The sequence below is a fragment of the Callionymus lyra genome, chromosome 10, assembly GCF_982586985.1.
Source record: "Callionymus lyra chromosome 10, fCalLyr1.hap1.1, whole genome shotgun sequence".
Lineage (NCBI taxonomy): Eukaryota > Metazoa > Chordata > Actinopteri > Syngnathiformes > Callionymidae > Callionymus > Callionymus lyra.
In genome coordinates this window covers 24,551,426-24,573,070 of record NC_141827.1, presented here as the reverse complement: position 1 = coordinate 24,573,070, position 21,645 = coordinate 24,551,426, and the positions used below count along the sequence as shown (strand labels likewise).

At 38.7% G+C, this 21,645-nt stretch overlaps 3 protein-coding genes across 3 annotated transcripts; 1 reads left to right on the top strand and 2 right to left on the bottom strand.

Annotated features, from left to right (window-relative positions):
- Positions 1-523: 523 nt before the first annotated feature.
- On the bottom strand, positions 524-7,121 carry sp1 (sp1 transcription factor). Its single transcript, XM_087801125.1, has 6 exons — positions 7,003-7,121; positions 6,465-6,535; positions 3,375-4,731; positions 1,963-2,104; positions 1,689-1,879; positions 524-1,029 (listed from the first exon to the last, which is right to left on the bottom strand). Exons 1-6 carry the CDS (start codon positions 7,007-7,009, stop codon positions 749-751), a joined length of 2,049 nt encoding a protein of 682 aa, XP_087657251.1. The 5' UTR covers positions 7,010-7,121; the 3' UTR covers positions 524-748.
- A 901-nt stretch (positions 7,122-8,022) lies between these two features.
- On the top strand, positions 8,023-14,871 carry tespa1 (thymocyte expressed, positive selection associated 1). The gene is made up of 10 exons (XM_087800172.1): positions 8,023-8,277; positions 9,028-9,193; positions 9,280-9,322; positions 9,781-9,818; positions 11,836-11,880; positions 11,942-11,981; positions 12,063-12,158; positions 13,099-13,307; positions 13,383-13,879; positions 13,945-14,871. The coding sequence occupies exons 1-10, from the start codon at positions 8,272-8,274 to the stop codon at positions 14,083-14,085; spliced, it is 1,281 nt and encodes a 426-aa protein (XP_087656298.1). The 5' UTR covers positions 8,023-8,271; the 3' UTR covers positions 14,086-14,871.
- A 229-nt stretch (positions 14,872-15,100) lies between these two features.
- On the bottom strand, positions 15,101-20,164 carry tarbp2 (TAR (HIV) RNA binding protein 2). The gene is made up of 7 exons (XM_087800170.1): positions 19,993-20,164; positions 18,078-18,392; positions 17,891-17,960; positions 17,604-17,721; positions 17,345-17,472; positions 17,076-17,271; positions 15,101-16,230 (listed from the first exon to the last, which is right to left on the bottom strand). The coding sequence occupies exons 1-7, from the start codon at positions 20,055-20,057 to the stop codon at positions 16,073-16,075; spliced, it is 1,050 nt and encodes a 349-aa protein (XP_087656296.1). The 5' UTR covers positions 20,058-20,164; the 3' UTR covers positions 15,101-16,072.
- Positions 20,165-21,645: the final 1,481 nt, after the last annotated feature.

Below are 21,645 nucleotides of genomic sequence, written 5' to 3'. Positions count from 1 at the left end.
AATGGAATCGAGAATAAACCAAAGCAGGTATGAGGATGACACTACTTTTGCGTTTACATTTGTTCTTAAATTTCCATTATTGAAAACTGCACAAAGATGACAACGAATACAAGTGAAGGCAAATATGTTAAAACAAAAGCATGGCTGTAGAAAACATCAGGTATCCTGTCATCTAGAATTTGTATAAAATTGTGCATTAGATCAACAGCTGAAAGGCTTTGCATGTATGCAACATGATCATCCCTGCCTATGCTAACAAATTATCAACATTTGTACCATATATTTACACGAGTGAAAAATAGTCAAAAGGTTATACTGAAATAAATGTATTCAAGGTGGGTACAATATTTGTATATACAAAAGGGTTTTCAGGCGTTCGTTAGATAATTGCCCCATTTACTCCTGAGCAAATGGTCTATATTATTGCCATCTAGAATTCTGCTTCACGTGCAGTCAGAGATGATGACCTGTAGACCTTGGGAAGACGGTGGTATTAACACCCACATGCGAAGTAGAGAAATCATTCAGAGAGCGAGCGTGATTTATTGCATCGCCTCTAATGGCTCCTCCTTGAGGCGTTTTTTTAGTTAGTGTAGCGTCACTTTTCCCCTTTACAATTTCATGACGCCAAACTAGCCCGAAAAACAAGATGCATTTGAAAACAAAAAAAAACGAATCATTAATGTCCCCTTATGTTGCATGGACGACCACTTACGATTGGTCTGCACACTTAAAAATTCCACCACCTTTAGTAGCTGTTGCCATTAATCCGGCTGATGTCCACCTGCACCATGTTGATCCCCGAGCTAGCTAACCTGGCAAGGCTCTCTGCAGATAAGGTCTCCATGGTGACGATGGTGTGCTGGTTGGCATCTGTTCGGGCGGGGGAGTCGGGCTCGTTGGAAGCGGTGGGGCTACTGTGTCCCATGACCACTGCCTTCTTGTTGAAGTGCGTTTTGATGTGTTTGGAGAGGTGGTCACTTCGCATGAAGCGCTTTGTACACTCGGTACAGGCAAATCTTTTCTCTCCTGTAAGGGGATGAGGACAAATATCACATGCCATCCGTGATTAAATCAATACAAATGACGTACAGACAGAACAAGTTGATTATAGTCAGATGATTTGAGATCATAGTTCCCCAATGTGATTCTCTCTGAAGTTTATTTAATAATTAAAAATAAATGCAATGACTGATGTATAAATACTATCATTATATTTTAACGATCTACATTTAAATATTTAAAAAATAATAAAATGGTAAGAGCTGCTCATGATAGAAAGTAGATTAGTCTATAGAACAAAATATGAATTCCCCCTGCACACCAATATTTAATTTTAATCACAGATCTTTTATGGTGTAAATTAATTTTTATTTTATTTACAATTTACTTTTTTTCACTTTTGTGTTGCAATTGAGCACTCATTAAGTCCTCCACAGCTAAAGCCAACTATCAAATCCTGCCAGAACCAGGTGATGACTGAGGACAAGAGGATACAACAGCTTTAAAAACTGAGGTTCGGACACATTTTATTTTGTCCAAAAGTCGAGGACTCTGACAATACTACAAATATATATCCTTGTTCCTAAAGTATCGTAATACATTGTATCGTTGCGCCTGCTTCGTGCTACATATCTCATTGCCAAATTCTAGCCAATACATGCCCCTGAGTTGTTTAGAAACTTCACCTGTGTGTATCCTCTTGTGGCGTTGAAGCTCGTCCGAGCGGGTGAATCTCTTGTCGCAGAAGGACCAGCTGCACACGAAAGGCCGCTCGCCGGTGTGCCAGCGGAGGTGGGCTCTCAGGTGTGAGGTCTTCCCGTAGATCTTGTTGCATCCGGAGATGTGGCAAATATGCTGCTTCTTTTTGGTTGGGTCTCTGATGGAGATTGGTGGGGGACGTTAGGAACGGATTTGCTGAAGAGTCGCGAGTAAATGAATGGACTGTGAAGACCGACTCACCGGCTCTCTCCGTCCTTGCAGTACGGACAAGTGCAGGCCTCTCTTCTGTTCCGTCGTCCTTGCAGAGGAGGGCTCATGTCTTCCTCATCCATGGCGTTGCCATCGTCCATGTTCTCTCCTCCACCCTGCAACGTCTGCTCTCCTAAAAATCAGAAAATTATAGGAGGCATTTATTTACATGAACAGAACTAAAACAATCCTTTACCAAATTGTATATTTTAGGGGAGTCGGAAAATTTAAATGCACTACAATATAGAATTTTTTTTACTACGACACCTTATCAACCCCAACCCTATTTTTGCAAATCCCATAAGATCCTGGTAATGACTGAGGACAAGAGGATACAATGGACTCCAACAGCTTTTATGGCTGATGTATGGACACATTTGGGTTTCAAAACAAATGAAAGCGGTTAAGAATGTAAGTAAGAGTCATGTGGTCTGTAAATTCTGCAACACCAGAGTAAAGTACTCGACAATACTACAAATATATCCTTGTTCCTACAATATCACAATGTATCGAATCATTGCCCCTGTATCATGATACATATTGTATCCAGTAAATTCTGTTTTGTAATACATCATTATGGCTTTAACATTATGTGAATATTGCAAATGTTGATAGGCACAATATTTATGAATGCATGTTCTTATGAAACGTTTGTTTAAGTTTGAAACAACTAAATATGCTCTGTAAACTTAAATGTATTGCCACCAGGGTTGAACAAAACCATCATAATAACATTGGCATTACATTGAGGACAACAGGAGGAGTCATCTAACTCTCCCATATGTGGCAACTCCTCAAATTTACATTAAAAAGTACAATAGTAGTTTCAGCAGCAGTTGACCAGAACTACAATACTGGTGCAACTGGTCGGACCAGTGTTGCACCTCCCTCACAAGGATCAAATAGATAAAACACAAAAGACTGCAGGTTGCAGTGACTAGAACTTGACTCATCACCAATGTTAGGAAAACTCATTACATTTCAAGTAAGTTAAAATAACATTGTGTTACAGAACTGGAAGATGGCCAAAATAGATTTTTGATCAGTCACATTACAAATGAAAAGGGTAAAAAAGGCGATAGATAACTATTAATTAGGGTGTGTATGAAAATATTGATACACTTGAATATAACTATTTTTCACAATACCATATCGATGCTCAACAGTTTAAGTGCGTAAGAGCATTGTGTGTTTACTATGCTAAGACAGTTTCCTCTAATTAAATGCTTTTGAATGATCCATAAATATTGTCTAAGTATCGCAAAAATACCTTATCATTGCTGATGTATTGTGATGCATATCGTATCACCAGATTCTTGCCAATACACCCACCAACTATTAATGCAGTTTTAACCTTTCTTTTGTGTAGCTACACAACACTTGACCTAAAGTCACAGACTGACCTGACTGGGAACCGATGAGACCCTGGTACATCTGCAGGCCGGTACCACCAAGCGAGTTGAGATTTATGGTTTGTATCCCCGGGATTTGCACCGTGTTTACAGAAAGTCCTCCAGCTCCAGGTGACACAGTCGCCTGACTCAGTTGAGGGAGAGACTGGACCGGGGCGAGGGTGATCTGTGCCCCTGGTGGATTCTGGATCTGAAACGTCTGCCAGCTCACCTGGCCGTTCGGCCCGAGTGTACGCAGCAGAATGGGACCTGTGTTCGGCATGATTTGAAGATTCTGGAGGCCTTCCTGGCTGAGTGTCGGAGCTGCAAAGACTTGATGGTCTGAAGTGGGGGTTCCACTCTGAATGACCTGCTGAGGCTGGATGAGTATCTGCTGTTGTTGTTGCGGCTGTTGTTGTGCATCTCTGTTGTCTGGCTGTATCGTAACACCCATGGAAGCTGGGTTCTGTTGGAAAGTTCCAGCCACAGCAGTGTTAGTGTTTTGCGATTGAGTCAGTCCATAAGAGGTGACTTGTGTGGTCGTAGTAGGAGCACTGGTTATGTAGCTCATCCCACTGTTGGACGTCACCAGCTGTTGCTGCTGCTGCTGCTGCTGGATGAGTTGACCTCCTGCATCTCCTCCACCGTTACCATCTTGTCCTCCGCTCACTCCAGCACTGACCGGCAACAAAGTGATGTTCCCATTCAATGAAAGCGGCATATTGGTCAGAAACTGGGGCTGGTTCTGTAGTACGACATTGCCAAGGCTTATGTTCTGGATAGGGATTGCTCCCTGAAGGAGACTAGGCATCGTTATGAGGCCTCCTGCCGCTCCAGGTCTGGACGCAATGATCTGCTGGCCGCTGGGAGACGAAACAATCTGAAACTGTTGTGCTGGGGCCGCTGTGGCGGGAGATTCTTGCTGAGGTTGTGCCAACTGCAGAGATTGTCCATCGACGGTCTGAAACTGTGGTATAAACTGGTACTGAATGTTGGGCATCACGCCTGGGATGGTGGCAAGAACCTGTTGGCCCGGGAGCGACTGAGCCGGGGCGATCACGTATTGCTGCTGCTGCTGGGCTTGTGTGCTCGCTGGAGCGGACGACGACACCAGGACCTGCCTGTTCTTGAGGTCTGCTGTGGCCATGATGCCGGAGGAATCGGTGGTGATTGTGTTGCCGCAGGACGACGCAACAGTGATGGGCAACACCTGCCAGCCGTTGCCGGCGGAGGTAAAGACACCTTGATTGATTTCCAGCTGCTGCTGCTGTTGTTGCTGCTGTTCTGTGGTGGAATCGTTCTCGCTTGGCGTGTCGATTCTGCTGCAGGTCGCAGCCAAGAGTGCAAGTGGAGATGGCTGCTGCGAGTCCTGGTAGAGTACAAAAAAGAAATGAGTCCCCTGAACAAACCGTGTGACAAAACAGTGTGTAAAGACATTCTATTTTTCAGTTCTTTATCTTGAATTCCATCCAATAGTTACCAGCAACTGTAAGTCAAACCTGCTTTGGTACGCATCTGTTACAAAATGACAAGTGATTCATGAGTGCTGGCTTGAAAATTATTTTCTTGTTGGCGTCATCAATTGCAATTTGGTGCTTTGGACCATCTAGATACAGTGTCACGCCTGTGTTGGACCTGTTTTTTAAATAGCTGGATTAATTAAAAATGTTGTTTTCCCAGCAATTATTAAACCCTGCATTTATATTTTAACTGGAATTTTACTTTTGAGATCCTCTAAATATAGATTAACATATCAATACAGAATTAATTTGTTTGTTCTCTTTTACTTATTCCCTAATGGAGTTGCAGGAGGATGGAAACTATTCTTGGAGAGAATCATATGCAGCCTGAACAAGTAGCAATTCTATGACAGGGAAAATACAGACGTTAGAAAGGACCCAGGTTCATTCCAAAAGTTGCCCAAAGCCAGCCTTAAACATTTGACCTTCTTGCTCTGAGACTTCTCTACATCACCATACTGCATCAAAATCTAATATGTGTTATTTTTGCAGCATTGATCATTTTCCTTTATTAATATTTTTTTATTTTTAACATTTACAATGCAACTTTATGATCGCTATGGAGTATGTCATATGTCAACAAAGGTTTGTGAGTAAAAATTACCACATTATTATAAATACAGTTTGGTGATGCCATGTTTTGTTATTAATTTCATCCAGAATAAACGCAATGGATACACTAGCAAGTAAAGCTTTACATTTTAAATGTCAATCAAATCACATTGCACAAAAAGGGGATTTTACTGATATTATCTGGTCATTTTAGAAAATTGTATACATACAGTGTGGTATCTAAAACTGTGGGACATGCGTAAACCATCATTGTAATATAAATATGTTGTTGTTTGTTCATGTGTGTGTCCTATCATAGGATATAAACATAATCAGGGACCAAACCCTAATGTAACTCCATGTGACTCATCTTAAATGAATTAAGAACATGCAGAATCGAATGAAAAGTATTTAACTTGTAAAATGTCGAGGGAAATGCGATGACTAAAAAAAAAACAAGAATTTGGAATTTATGTTAATAACTCAATGTAGGAATGTCCTTGGTTAAAATGTAGTGTGGATTTCTGTGAGTGAATTATTATATGACAAAACTCCCCAAACGAGAATTTCCTGATCTCACATGTTTGGTATTTGTTCCATGTAACTGACATTTTAGATAGTTATCAATATTTAGAAGTAAGTAAGTAAAGTGAGGACCGGGTGGGGAATTTGTATGGGAGAGGGCCTCTTGAAAAAAGGAGGAACCTCGTTTTCCTCCCCACTGAACCGGCGGGCTCGGCCTCCCCTCCCCCCAAGACCACCCATCTCCCTCCCACACTTTTATTTTGCCCTATAATCGAACACAGTCCTCTGGCCACCCCCTCCGAGTTCAGCCAAATGGGCCGAACGAGGCGCCGCGGAAGAGCGGGGGACTGACGGGAACACCCCGTGTGGGCGAACTTTACCTGCCCAGTCCCCACCCCGGTGACATGTGCTCCACGGCGGAAAATCAACAACACCGAGCGGGCATCGATCGCCTCGATCACCCGAGACACGGATCGAGCGTCAGAGGAGGAAGTTAAACACGTACTTGTGTCTTGAGTCTCTTCTGACTGAAGCCTCCACCGCGGTCTGAAGCGGCCATTTCATCCTGCTGTTGATCTGGGCGGAAAAAGAGTACTTTAACACAACTTCCTCGCAGAGAAACTGTCGACACTCGATAAAATGAAAGAAGGAAAAACTAACGACCATATTGTCTCACGAATTAAACACGAATATACGCGTGAATATCTGCAACAGGACCGCTAGCTTGAAGGCTAAGCTAACTAGTAAAACACAAGTGGCGCAAAGAAAACAACGTCAAGAAGGTGCAAAATAAAAAAAACACACACATATAAGTCGCTTTAAGCCAGTTTAAAAAGGTGTATAAATTAGTGATAAATTCCATTACTGTGAGCTCATGTGACGCGACATTCAACAAGTTAACTTTTGAACTACCAAACGCTACGCGACCAGGATCACGTTAAGACACGAAATCAACATGGCTCTTGACTCAAAGTGCGCCGCGGGACGAGCAGCGAGTCTTATCGCGGCATTTTGAAGCAAACGAAGGAAAAAGGTTGACTTACTGCTCATAATCTGAAGACGGGAGGAGTTTCTTCGTATTTCGGGGCTGACAACTTTTCACAGCTTCACACTAACTTGATGATCTTGCCCCCATCAAGGAGACGCCATGGGCGCGCTTGATTTATCCCCCGCCTCGACGCTTAAATCGGAGCGACGTCTAAACATCATGTAGACAATACATCTAGTGGATAGAATGAATATACGATCCCTATTTAAAACTGGTCTGGAGATGTTTACCTGTTTACGTGGCTTTACCGATACCTGTGTGTTTCGTTCCGGTTGACTTTAACCCATACGGTGAGTAAACTAAGCGCCCCCTTAAAGAGCGGCCTGTATAGGATTGCTCTTTTGCACCAATAGAAACGGGCGTCTTGTGCAACAGGTATCGATGTGTGGATCCCATTGGTTAATTCCCAGAAGAAGGTGGGGTTTAAAAAGTTAGGTTGCACTGTCGAGAATTATGTTGACTTGGGTTTATCTGTTTTGTTTTTCGCTAACCGGGAATTTATTGCGAAACGTTTTAAATAAATCATATATATTTTTTCGCAGGGTATGAGTGAGGCTTGTCCGACATTAAAATGAATGTTTGGAGTGTTGAGGGGAGGTTCGGTTTGAAGGGAATGGGTGTCGAAAGTCTTGCCTCCGTGGCGGCTGACCACTCCCTGGTGGCGCCGGGTGGGCGGGGAGCGCAGCCCCGGGAGGAGGGCGGGGCTGGTCCGGCTGTTAGAGGCTGTGGTCAGCGGCCAGGGAGGAGGACATGACTCAAGTGTGGGAGGGTTTCTGTTGTTGGGACGTGACAGGGGCTTGTCCGCGAAACCACACATGTGCCTTGTAAACAGTACAGACATTCAACAGGAATCGTGTTTTTATAGATAACGAAATGTGATGCGTTTATTTTTTATTATTATTATTATTTTTTTTAATTCAAGCTTGTTTCTACTTTATAAGGTCACAATCAAGCCTATCCCAGCGGAGGGGACACCCTGGAAAGGTTTCCAAACTGGTGCTTTCCGATGCAAACCCCTCCCACATTCCTGTCAATCCCCCCCCTGTTTGAAAGTGTAAAGGCTTCAATCGTGTCTCAGGTGAAACCACAAACAAACAAACCCCTGATCACACTTTTTGGAGGCAAAAAAAAAAAAAAAAATTCAAGTCACCGACTGGTTTGAACAAACACAGAGATGCAGCACGAGCAGCTGCAGTGCAGATAAGCGTCAGATGTGGAAACAGGAAACAAGCAAAAGAGAGCTACTTGTCGGAAACTTACGCTTATGAAGGTAAAGTTGTTGTTTTTTTCCACCCTAAAGTTTATTTAATTGTTCTGCTTTGTAAACAAATTGACGAACTTTCAGTAATGAAATTTTACTTTATGTATGTTACCTTTTTAAACTTGTTTCATTCAATAATAATTAGTTGGTTATGACAAACAAGGTTTAGATCATCCAACAATACATATTATTTATTACACTTTACTTTTGACTATTTATTTACCGCTTATCAATTAATATATTATTTTAATAATCTTCCTTTTTATTTGGAGATAGAACTTACATGTTATTTGTGTTTAGAAGGGAATCAATTATATTTTTCAAAAATCAAAAATATGAATTAATTCGAATTGTTTTTTTTTTTGTTAATGTGTGTCAACATTAAACTATTTTTTTATGTTTCTAACTTGCCTTTCTCAATATTGACATATTGTACGTAAAAATAGAATAGGAAGATTAATTTCATGGATTCACGTGTGCATTTTTACTGCTTTATTCACGATTAAACGTGAAAATTCTTCACAAGTGCGTGTATTTTAATACTTTTGGTTAATCGTGACTTCAAAATAACATCTGGTGTTAATTGTAAAGGGAAGTGTGTAATGTTTACTTCACATAAAATATGTCTAGTTCCTGAATATTCATAGATGATCTAATGTGTGAATGTATAGATTTAAATAAAGGAGACGCTGGATTTACATTGTTTGATTTATTTTTCCATGAGTAAAACATTCCACATCTTGCCCTGTTTCTCTGTAGCCTCGAGGGTTGGCAGATATCAGTGCGTCTGTGATGGAGTCTTCCACAGCGAGGCGGCGGGCCTGGATAGACAGCACCCGAAAGTTGTCCACGCTGGACAACCCTGGCAGACGGCTGTGGCAGAATTCATCTGCTGCTGCTGCTGATGATGACGTGTTTACAGCAGGTCACTCTCGTCAGTCGATGAGCTGCGGACAAACAATAACCTTAAAAAATATATATTTTAAATTAACTTGTGTTTGATCTTTACAGGGTGTTTGACTGGAAAGATTGAAACGTGGCTGCAGGACTGTAGGTGAGTCAAGTTGTTTAAAATTACTAGAGGCCTGTACAGGAACACCTGGCCTGTAATATTTGTGTTTGTTCACAGAAAAATAAACAAAATAAAGATTATTTAATTTTTTTTTAAACAAATGAATCATCTATGGAGAGATGATCTGACAATTAAATGTAAATTTCTACTTTCTACTTTCTGTGGTATCAAATTAAATCTATTTCAAACTACAGTATTCCACTGATAAACATAAAAAAAAAAATCATTGTTAGCTTCTCATTTGTTGAGAGGTACTGAATATAAATTCTTGCATTTCATGCTAATGTTGACGCAGAAAGGAAGTATACAGACTGTTTGTTGCCCGTTAAACATCAGGAAGTTGAACTGAGCAGAAAAACATCTGTAAAGAAGTTACAGTTACAGTGAAATGAAGAAGGAAAATAAAAACATCAGTGTGCTAATAGTGTGTGTTTTTACAGGTTAGAGGTAGACACCGAAAACACCAGTCGTAGTTTTGGTAAGTGTTGAGTTTGTGTCTGCTTTGACAAGGTTCATCTCGTGATGAATATTAATCAAGATATATTATGTTTTCTGTCGAGTGCATGACAGCACGTTTGTTTTCTGAGAAGTTAATGATTTTTATCTCAGCACGATTCCTACATCATCAACATGCAGATATGTTACTTAATCTCACGAGCGTGTCCAAAGTTAAGTTAGAAAGTTTCAATTACATTTTCAGGAAAACGTTAATAACAGTCGTATAATTCTGACAGCAGACTCAGACAACTTCTCTCTCGCCCCCTACATCTATGAGATGTGCTAGTGAGTTCCAGACAGCTTTTGCCTCCTTTTGACTGTAAATAATAGAAATGAAATATCAAATGCTAAAACACTATCTTAAAAAAACGTTTTTAGTCATCTAAAGGAAATAATAAAACACCTAAAATAGCCTCAGAATAACTTGATTCTGGAAAAATCAATAATAAATAAAAATGTATTCAATATTCACTATTAACAAATAACAATCTAACATCATCATGATCAGTCGTAGGTTGACAACAATTATTTAATTCCTTAAGAAGATGTGCAGCAGAAATTAAGTAACTGTGTTCGATTATAGGGCAACATTTTTTTGGTTTATTTTCATTACATCACTTAATGTATTGTTACTTTTTTAGATTCAAATTGTTATGTCAGTTTACAGATTATTCCCAACCATTCTGTGTTTATACAGATATTTTATGTAGTTTTTGTTACTTCTCCATTTTGTTTAGTTTTTAGACATATTTTGATGTTTCTTTATTGACACAATACAATAGTCTTTTAAAATGTTGTTATTCCATATAATACAACATGATAAATTTGATTGTTAAGATTACTTATCGGATAGATACTGAAGATATTGTTGTCGTGCTGGTGTTGAAAAATAAGTAGGTGTTTAACAACTAAAAATGACTAACTTACTTACAAAATATGATTCTAATAAAAGTAAGTTTTTAGTATTTAAAATATTTTTCTGATAATATAATATTGTCCCATTGGTTATGTCGGAGGAAACTTCACTTACTATAAAAGTACAAGGAAAAACATGACAACATTTGATTATGTTTATCTTGTCAATCTTCTAAATTAAAGTTGGTCATGAAATAGTGCCGTGAATGATTTTCTGGATGGATTTTGGATGCTGGAATAGTGGCCATGTTACCCTCGAGAGAGTTGCATTGAATAGCTGCAGGTTAAATATCAGGATGTGTCTGGTGCCGTAACTGGATTTATAACCTGCAATGTTTAATCCAAACTGCTACCTTTCCATGAAACTCAAAGAGTTTGTGCTTGATAGTAAAAAAATGTAGAGTCATGGGTGTCAGCAAGTGTGATCTGAGTCGTGAAGAGGAAGTAGAAACCACAGATCTGCTGTGAAACACTGTCAACTGTCACTTGGGTAGTTTCCATCAAATATCAAAGTACAGTTTGTAATCCTGAAATATATTCTGTTGTATGTACATAAAAATATTAACCAACTGTATTTTGTTAATTCTACAAATCGGGTGCAACTTTCCACTGTTTTAAAAAAACAAAAAATAATGTAGGATAGACAAATACATTAATATTACATAAGATATCTGTCAAAAACACTAGTTTTTTTTTGTTTTTTACTAGAGATTTAAAGAATTTAGATTCTAATGTATGAAGATACACTTTTTGAGTAAATTGCATTTATCACTTTAAACTAGCGACTATAAACATTTTTTTACCCTTTTACTATCTGATTTGTATCATAAATGAACTTCCTTGCTTCAGACCTTGGCTCCTTTATGGGTTTGAGAAATTTTGTTATAGCCGGAGTGTCACATGGCGGTACGTTAACTGCTGAGTGAAGAAAAGTGAAGAAGAAATAACACATTTATATCTTAAAAAACATATTGTGTAAAATCCATGATGTAAATCTAATATTCAAATGAATGAATATGTGATGTGTTTCATGCAAATCCTTGAGATTGAATAATTAAGATTAAACATAATATATTTTTCAGAGTTCAACTCCAGCAGCTGTGAGGATCTTGGTCTGGGCTCTGATGGTAGGTGGACACACTGATAACAAACCCACACCTCTTGAGGTTTAAAGTCATTGTCTTGCAGCTGCACGGCTCAACACAGAAGACCCCACACTAGGTGGAGGGTGAGTCACAACACACATTTCTGGAGGTTGTGTGAGCGACGTGAACACCTGGCAGTGTACAGACGTTCTGTCGTTTTACAGAAATGTTCGAAGCAAACTCCAGCTGCCGTTGTTGAACTTGGGCCACAGTTTTGCCTCCAGCTTTAATTCCAGCAACACTTTGGGATCAACGTCGAGGTGACTTTCCTGCACATGAACAGCACGTTTTTATCATAAATATTTAAAGATGATGATTGTATCGTCAGGCAACGGAAGTAAAAATGCCAAAGGCTTCTCTAAAGATGCAAATAGAAAACATCTATTCAACACAAAATATAAACAAACATTTTTTCCTGACTATGTTGGTTGTTCGTCAACAGCCTTGACAAACGTTTTGGTCATAATGTTGATATAATTAACTGAAAAAAAAATACCATCTATCACTTAAACCATCGCCGACCTTTTACTGAAAATTAAATTGTTTTTTGACACCTTTTTTTGTCTTTGAATATTTTTTTATTTAAATTCAACAATTTCTAATATTTGAATCATTTTATTTGTATGATAAAAGGTTGAATTCGAAATTAATATAAATTAATTAAGAGTTGCTTGATTGGATAAAGTTTGCTCAAGGAGCTCAGTACTCTTTTGGTATTGTCTGGTGACTATTGTAAAAAAAAATTATATTGAATTCAACATGCTACGATTAAAAAAAAAAAGTGTTTAAAAAAGCAATTTTTAAAAAAATTATTGTAATTAGAATATTAATCTCTATGTGTAATTTTTATTTCATTAAAATATTACATAAAAAAATATATAACTGTATGAACAAACTAATTAATTAAATTATTTAAAATAAAGAATGCTTTAAAAACAAAACAAAAAGTCGGTTTTGTTGATATTCTTCCATATACAGGTGATAAAATTAATAACTTTTATTACACTAGCAAGTTTGAAAATAATGGCTGCCTTGGTGCTGTTGTTCTATGCCTTATTGTGTGTATTATATTATTTCATTCTTTTATTCTTTGTTATTTCAGGCACTTTTGATTCAAGAATTGCATCAATTTAAATCATTTTTTATACTATAACTTCATTTTTGTAAAGTGAACTTTCTATCGTCTCTCTCTCTGTCCAGTGTGTCAGAAGTGCTGGAGTTGTGCAAAGAGAACCCAGAGATGACTCTCTATGAGTTGGGCTTTGGTTGCGATGATCCTCAGGTCTCGGTTCGCATCCCTCCTCGTTTCTTCACCTTCCCCTCCCAGGCGAGGGGCATCAACTTCCGTCTCTTCCTGGACTCGCAGCTGCAGCGGATGCGAGACGAGGATCCCAGTCTGTGCATCGCCAGTACGCACCTTTATCTTCCATCCTTTCCTAATGGGTTTTTTAAGTCTCTTAATTGAAATTGGATTTGTGTCGCAGGCCGCTTCAGACAAGTGCAGGCGCTCACAGAGATGGCCAACGCCTTCTACTCCCTCTACTCGCACGTGTCTCGCACTCCTGTGCAGAAACTAGCGGCGCCTGTTTTCACCTTCCCTTCGTCTCCGCTGGAGAGGATGGAGCGCTTCAGGAACAGCGTTTGTTCGCCTCGTTCACCAGTGGAGCGACTCAAAGACACCGTCGCCAAGATGTGCCTGTACACCAAGTCTCCGCATGGATCCGAGGCCAACTCACCTCAGGCCTCGCCCCGAAAAGAGTCCTACCTCCCTGATGTTTTGGACGTGGATGCGTACAAGAGTAACGCGGCTATAAGACTCGACTTGGACGATGATAATCGGGATGACGTGGAGAGATATCAGTCCGATGGAATCTCCAATTTTGACTCTGCAGGTTCATTGTCTTCGTCGTTTTCAGAAGAGACGGTGATGGACGTCCATCATCTCAGCCCCATCTGGGCTCAAAGCAAACCTGTTGCCAAGGTTACACAAGACGTTATCTGTCCACAGATCAGCGAGAGGTTTTACCAGGAACCTTTCTGTTGCAGGAACAAAAACATTTACAAGGACGCCCAGGATGTCACTTCTCCTTCAGCTGGAGCTCCATATTTGTGACAAAAGAGGGACAAACTTCCACAAGATGCGACATGTCGAGAGTCGCCTACAGAGGGGAAAACCCTTTATCTTAATCGCCATGAACAGAAGTCCCCGAAGGCAAAACACCAAGAACCTACAGAGCCTCTTTCCAACAGTATGTGTGGAATGTATGAAGAAATGCAATGATTCCACATTAAACAAACATCACAAGGTTTAGATTTCAAATGATTATCATTCATCGACAATATATTTAAGATCAAATATTCTTATTTAAACAAAAGCATATTCATTAATCATACCAAGCCGTGTTTCAGTCAATTACAAATGTTATGCCATGTCTTATTAGAATAAATGAATAAACATAGAATAAACATTTAGTTTAATTTAAATAAATATACGTTATCAATGAAAACATAACACAAGCTCAGTAGTTAGTAGTGATGCGTTGATGATGCATTATGATACAGTATAAAAGGCCACTAGATGGCACTCCCAGTACAAATGATGCCAGGTTTTATTTAACTAGTAGATCAGGGATAAAGATTATAAAATAGAGAGTGCCATCTAGTGGCCTGTAAAAGTTACAACATTGTATCAACTGACGCTTTTGTTGCCTCCCTTTGACCCAAGTAGCCAGGATAAGATCTCATCTGGGAATATGCAGGACAAAAAAAAAAGAATGCATGAATGTTTCCCTCCACGAGCCACGTATTATGATGCTGCCGTATCGTATTTGTATAGAGCAGGTTTGTCACTTTAAATTAATCGATTATATCATTATGTTTTTTCAACTTGTGTGTGTGTGTGTCTGACCGAACCTCTACTGGTATTGAAGATGATTTGTTGTATCTCATATTAAATTGAATTTTTTTTGTTCATTAGTGGTTTAACATTTCGGTTTGTAACAGTTAAAATAAACTTTGTGATGACTGGTGATTTGAGCCAGTATGTAGACAATAAAATGGGACCTAATATAGAACCTTGAGGTACACCACCGCTTATTTTCTTTTCGACAGCAAAGCGGTCCAGTCTAGTGTGTTCCTCCCAATTGTAGAGGAATCTTACAACGAAAGAAGAGTCTGAATCTTTCCAAGATTTGACACCAATATTTAACAAACTTTTATTTACGAGCATTATTTAACAGGCACCCTTGATATAATCCAACATTTAATCACATTTGAACAGAAAAAAAATAGCAAGAAACAACTTGAAATAGTCCTGACAATAATGCTTTGACAAATATACAAATGTGCAATACTGGAGAGAACAGCAGAAACACGTGTGCTGAAGCAATGAGATCTCGAGGATTAGAACTCTGGCACGGCACAAATTAAATTAAAGAGGGTCCATATTTTTAAAAATAACATCACATACAAATACAGTTAATGATGATTATTTGAACAAATTAAAAGTTAATTATTAGTTGAGAAATACTTTTATAGGTAAGGTAATAAAACCATGATTGAGGAGCAGGTCAGTTTATTAAAAATACACCAGATTAAATGACTTTATCAAGTGAGGTAGGACAATTGATCATAATCCATCACAATATGGGTTCTTATGACCAAAGATTAACTTAATAAATGAGAGATAAACCATGAAGAATATTGAAATGATCTTTGTCATTGGTCCACTTTGATAAATATATAAACATAACTCAAACATAAGTGTAGAAAAATCTGGCAAACCAATGGCTTAAAAAGTACTTGTATGAACAAATTTAGGAGCTTTCAAGGATCCACACTTTTAAAATCGGACTGTTCAAATGAATGCCAAATTTTCCACGTGAACACAAATCAATACAGCGACAACAACCTGTTCTTCAGTCCATATTTCCAATCGGTGTGACGAGAACAGAACAGTGAGCTCAGTCACAGAAGAACTCATCCATGGGGTCTTTTGGTAGTCCTGGTAAATCCTCAGTTCACCATGCGAGGGAAAAAATAAGAATAAAAAAGTATAACAAAGTGGGTTAAAAACAATTTCGGCAAAATCAATGTTCAAGGGAAAAAAGTCTGTCAATCATTTGACCTGTCTGGTCAATTTGGGAGAGAGAAAAGTCTTCGAGGTAGCAGGTCTTCACTTCGCCCATGCCATGATTTTGAGGTACTGCAGTGCATTATGGGCAGCGTTAGCCCGAGCAGCATCCACAGTGGGGGCAAAACCGTGGCACACTGTGATTGGCTGAGTAGACAGTTCCACGAGACACTGGCACTGACCGCTCCGGCTGCGTCCCTCTGGGAAGAAACATCAAAGTTTACTTTTTTTTACTGTAAAGACTTTGAGTTTTAGTAAGTAAGTAAGTTATGGTTACTTCTAGAGCGTTTTTCTAGAGCAGGGTCAAAAGGGCTTTTACAATCACAATAAAATACAGTATTTCTAGCTCACTCAATGATTTCTAAATATATATTCAGCTCACGATACAATTTGATATGATATATACAACTCAGGATAAGATATATTCAGTTCCCGATACGATATATTCAGCTCACGATCAATATATTTAGCTCACGATACGATATATTCAACACTTGATACAATAAATTCAGCTCACGATAGATATATTCAACTCACGATAGATATATTCAACTCACGATACATTCCACCCACGATACGATATATTCTGCTCAGGATACGATATATTCAACTGACGATACGATCTATTCAGCTCACGATACAATATATTCAACTCAAGATACGTTATATTCAGTGCATGACACGATATATTCAACTCACGATACAATATATATTCAACGCATGATACGATATATTCAACTCACGATACGATATATTCAACTCACGATAGATATATTCAACTCACGATAGATATATTCAACTCACGATAGATATATTCAACTCACGATACGATATTTGCATGTAATTGTAAATAAAATTATTTTATTTTATACACATTTAATGAAGATAAATAAACTATAAAAACATCTATGTTAAAAAAAATATACGATTAGTACGCGAAAAAATAAAATATGGACTAAAATAAAGCTGTTAATATCTATATAGTATGGTGAAAAATATATATCATGTTTCTCACCCCCCTGTATAACCACTTCCCCAAACTCACCTAGATCCACATAGCTGACACTGAAAGCCTGTTCCGCCGACAGGTCGCCCAGCAATGAGCAAAAGTTGGAGTCTTCTGGCATGACGAGGGGTTGGCTCCGGAGCTGGAGGATCTTCTCCCCGGCTGAGTTACGCAAAGTGTCCCATGTGCAGTTGTAGCTTTTACTTTTCCCTGACTCAGCTTTATTCCCTGTATTCTGTAATAGATTTTATATTCAAATGTTTGTCAAAAAACGAACCAGATAGAAAACTATAATAGCTTTATTTTACCATCGTAAAGTTGTCCTCTTCCGTCTCTGCTTCATTATTGGTCCTCAGGTCGACAGGAACGTCATGTATGCGCGATAACATCTTTGCTGCAGCGTTCCTCTTGGCCAGCTTCTTTGAGGTCCCACTTCCTGTGTCAGAAGCACGTCGTCAGGTGGGGCAGTTTAAGAACGCAAGAATAATCTGTGACTGCCGGTTTTTAACCGCACCTTAAATTATACAACTTTCTTTATAAGAATCTGAACGTTAACACTGTATTTACCGATCTCCACAAATCTCTCGACTCTGCACGTCATGGTGAATTCTTTGCGATGTGCAGGACCAGACTCCTGGGTGACGGTGTACTCTGGTAAACGCCATCCTTTTTGTACCACCAACTCCTGTTTGTAACAGTCACATATAGGGGTACAAGTCAATATTTATACACTCAAATATCGCCAGATTATTGCTAATACACAACCCTAATCACATAAGAAGTAAGCACTAGAGATTTACCAGATCAGGTGAGATAACCATGTTTTACGGGAGGGAAGTTGATGTTTGTTTTACCTGCAGGGCTCCTACTGGGTTACACTCGGACTGCTGCGAAGTGCCTGAAGTCTTCATCTCTGACGGGAGGCTGTACATGAGAGAACAAAAATCATTAAGTAAGTACATTTAAGCACATTTTCAGCAGACTTTAAGGCAGATAATGTTGGGGGAAAAAGGCAGTAGATGAACAAAAACACAAACGTGCCCTTCGTCATCGATTGTCCCGTCAACATCAACAAATCCGTCTTCTCCAAATACGATTCCGGCAGTTCCCCCGAATCCCCCTTTCAGCATCTTCAGTGCAGCCTCGGCTGCTTTATGCTTGGCTGCCTTCTTGCTGGGCCCTTGACCGTTGCAGATGATCTCACCGACGGAGACGCAGAATGTAAAGTTGGGCTGGTGGGCCTGGCCCTCTGCCTTCAGCAGGTCGTACACTGGGGTCTTGCCTATCCGCGTTCCATACTCCTGCAGCAGACTGATTGGCGTCTTTCCGGGATTCACAGCCAGCATTTGCTCAATACTATAGAATAATCAAACACAGATAAAGACTGTTGATTTGTAGATATTAATACATTTTATTCAATTATATTAAGGGAATCCACCAAGAGCAATTACAATATTAAAAATAATAAATTAGGCCATTTATCAGACTTATTCTGAAAACAGGTCACACCTGTCCTTAAAAAGTTCATAAATTAAAGCAGAATGAATTAAAGCCTAATTCTTATTTCATAAAATGTGTTTTGATTTTATCATTACTGGTTGTGTGATCCTGGAAGACTTGAATGGCTCATATAAATAATATTATTTGTTATTATTCTTAGATGGCAGCAGTCATTACGTTCTGCGCAGCCAAACGTACAATGCCTCCGACAAAAACTGAGGACGAGAGGATACAGTCGACTCTAGCAGCTTTTAAAGCTGAGCTGTGTCTCAAATCGCATACTTCTCTTAGTATACTAAGTTAGTATGCATCAGGATAGTGTACGTACTAACTAGTACGCAAACTCTCGACAGATAGTATGTCTCAACACACTAACAGGAAATGACGCAACAGCTTCTTCTTCTACTACTACTACTATTTAACATTTTACAACGGTTGCAACCAGCTGTTGGAACGCTATCGCCAACACCTGCTGGCAGCACGTTTTGCAAGTTTGGAAGAAGAAATAAATAAAAAAAAAAGACAAACTAATTATTCACAAATATTTACGCTGGTATCAGCACCGAAAACGTCTCATCCTTCTACTGCTGCTGAAAATACACCTTTAAGTATTTGCATATATATATATATATATATATATATATATATATATATATATATGACGTAATTTCCGTCACTAAGATGGCGGTCGTTTAGGGTAGATAGTGTCCATCGAACCATACTCAGTTTTGTGGGCGTTTTAATACGCCAATTTAGTGTGCATGGCGCACTAGATTTCATATACTAAGAATTGAGACGCACTTATGCACTAAAAATACTAACTTTGAGTAGGCATGTATGCGATTTGAGACACAGCTCTGTTGTTTGGACATATTTTGAATGCAGTTACGACTTCATCGAGAGTCATGTTATCTGTAAATTCACCAGAAAGAGTCAAGTTAAACATATCCTTGTTTCTACAGTATAACAATATATTATATCGTTATCCATTTATTGTTATATGCATCGTATCGAGGCGCCTTTAAAACATTTATATTGCTGTTATTACTGGGTCTGTAACAATGAAACGCTTTAATGGCGCCTCTGAATAATATTATTCATGGCATGCATGCTAAGATAAGGTAACTCACATTTCTCAACTCTGATTTACGCTTTTTGACAGCTCCAACTTTTTATTTGCATGTGAATACACAACACTATAAGAAGACAAACTAAACAACAAAGTAAGTGTGTTGTTGAAGTGAAGTAAAATGGTTGCAATCTGGCGTCTAACAAACATTCTTAATATAGCATCGAAATGCAGACTAAAAAAGGGACAAACTGATGTTTTGTGAATTAATGGAAACACTTAAATATGCATTTGAAACACACGTTTCACACGAGAAAAGAAGAACCGAGAGGTTTGTTTTAAAAGCCCTAAAAGACAGTGCTATGCTAACGTAGCATGAGTGTTCACCTGGAGCACCCGGAGTTTCTCTTCCACTCGTCCGCTGCTGTCTCCTCGTTCATTCCCTGTTTCATTCAAACAGAACCGGTCGGTATCGGATGGCAGATCCCCCCCCACCAGAACCAGCAGCGGCGCTCATGAGACTCTTTTCCCCCCCAGGACAGACGGAAAAGCAACAACATGCGACAGCATATGAAGTGTTGTCAGCGCTTAGACATGACGTCAAGGAGTCGCACAGAGTAGACGTCGCATCGACTGCTGCCGCCCACTAGAGCGGTGTGTATACAGGGCGGCCATCTTGGTACAGTGTCACTCGCTCCTACAGTGCATTACGTCTATAGAGGAATGATGTGTTTACACTATAAAAGTTAATTATAAATCGCTCATTTGTCAAGCTTTTTTCACGGGGTTTGTTTCTTAAACCTTAGACCAGATAGACAGATATTATTAGAAGGAATATTTTACTATAAAATCTATAAAAAAACAAAAACAATTTGAAGTGACAGATGAAACATATATGAAAGGTATGCTGAGGATAATGTCACAATAAGACATAATGTTTAAAATGAAATATTCTATTGAGAAAACGTGGGATAAAATGATGATCAGGATCACTGCAACGTAATAAGAAGTTCAGCCTACAAATGACAGTAGATTGTTGATACTTCTTCAGTAATATATTTTTAAATAAAACCCTCTTAGAAATGAAATTAATTCGACAGAAGTTACTTCTGATGCAACTGGACTCGAATAGATTTACAAGAACAATTTATTACAAAAGAGCTAAACATTAATAATAATAATCAATGATTAAATAATAACCTGCCCATACTATGTTATCCCTTCATTAAATTTTTCCTGTGAAAAGTGATCCCACGAGATCTATATTCATCTCATTCGATCATCCATAGACCATAGGCACAGAAGTCCAGCATCTTCTGACAGTTGCTCGTCTGCTGACAGAAGAAGTTAGTAGTAAAACCAGCATTTTTTGTTATATCCAAGCACCTTGTATCATAGCTACATGTATGACGATTTGAACGGACCCAACCGAAAAACGGTCAAGAATTCAGCGAATAATTGTATTTTAAGATGGAGAAGTAACTCTGTCCCTGTAGTTGCACAGCTGCCTCTGTTGACACTGTACCAAGATGGCGGCGCTTTAACCACATCCGTCTGCAGTCTATTAGATATATGTCTATGAGTACAGCGGTTATTGGTCAATATACGCTTATGGTCTATTCTAAATAACTGTGAAAATGTGTGTTTGGATATAATAATGTAGAAAAAAAAAATCAAGAGAAGCACGTTTAATAATAAATTAGTTCAGTGTTGGTCGCCTGAGCATTTTTTTTTCTTACTAAGAAAAACATTAAACTTTTACGATTATAATGATGATAATAAAGCAGTTATTTCTGTGAGAAGTTGTAGATGGAATTTATTCATAAGAGCTCATGCCGTAGTTTATTATGGAAGGGGAAGTTAAATGGAGAATACTAGCAGTACATGTTTGTTACCACAAGAGGGAACTATTGCTCCTATTATTATCAAAGAAGATAACAGATAAACGATATAGTAGCGGTAAATAGTTACGGAATTACAAAGAAGAATGAAAAAAAAACAACCTCTAAATAACTGGCTGAATTGAGAAGTGAAAAGTCT

What these genes read in the sequence shown, in the direction of transcription:
- sp1 (XM_087801125.1), bottom strand. An exon ending in TCTCATCGGTTCCCAGTCAG is followed by an intron (nt 2,105 to 3,374) that starts GTCAGTCTGTGA and finishes TCTGATTTTTAG; the next exon opens with GAGAGCAGACGTTGCAGGGT. An exon ending in CCACAAGAGGATACACACAG is followed by an intron (nt 1,030 to 1,688) that starts GTGAAGTTTCTA and finishes ATCCCCTTACAG; the next exon opens with GAGAGAAAAGATTTGCCTGT.
- tespa1 (XM_087800172.1), top strand. An exon ending in TGATGACGTGTTTACAGCAG is followed by an intron (nt 9,194 to 9,279) that starts GTCACTCTCGTC and finishes TGATCTTTACAG; the next exon opens with GGTGTTTGACTGGAAAGATT. An exon ending in TCCCAGTCTGTGCATCGCCA is followed by an intron (nt 13,308 to 13,382) that starts GTACGCACCTTT and finishes TTTGTGTCGCAG; the next exon opens with GCCGCTTCAGACAAGTGCAG.
- tarbp2 (XM_087800170.1), bottom strand. Translation starts at nt 20,057, where the DNA reads ATGAAACAGGGAATGAACGAGGAGACAGCAGCGGACGAGTGGAAGAGA. An exon ending in AGAAACTCCGGGTGCTCCAG is followed by an intron (nt 18,393 to 19,992) that starts GTGAACACTCAT and finishes ATTATTCTATAG; the next exon opens with TATTGAGCAAATGCTGGCTG. An exon ending in AAGAGGACAACTTTACGATG is followed by an intron (nt 17,272 to 17,344) that starts GTAAAATAAAGC and finishes AATCTATTACAG; the next exon opens with AATACAGGGAATAAAGCTGA.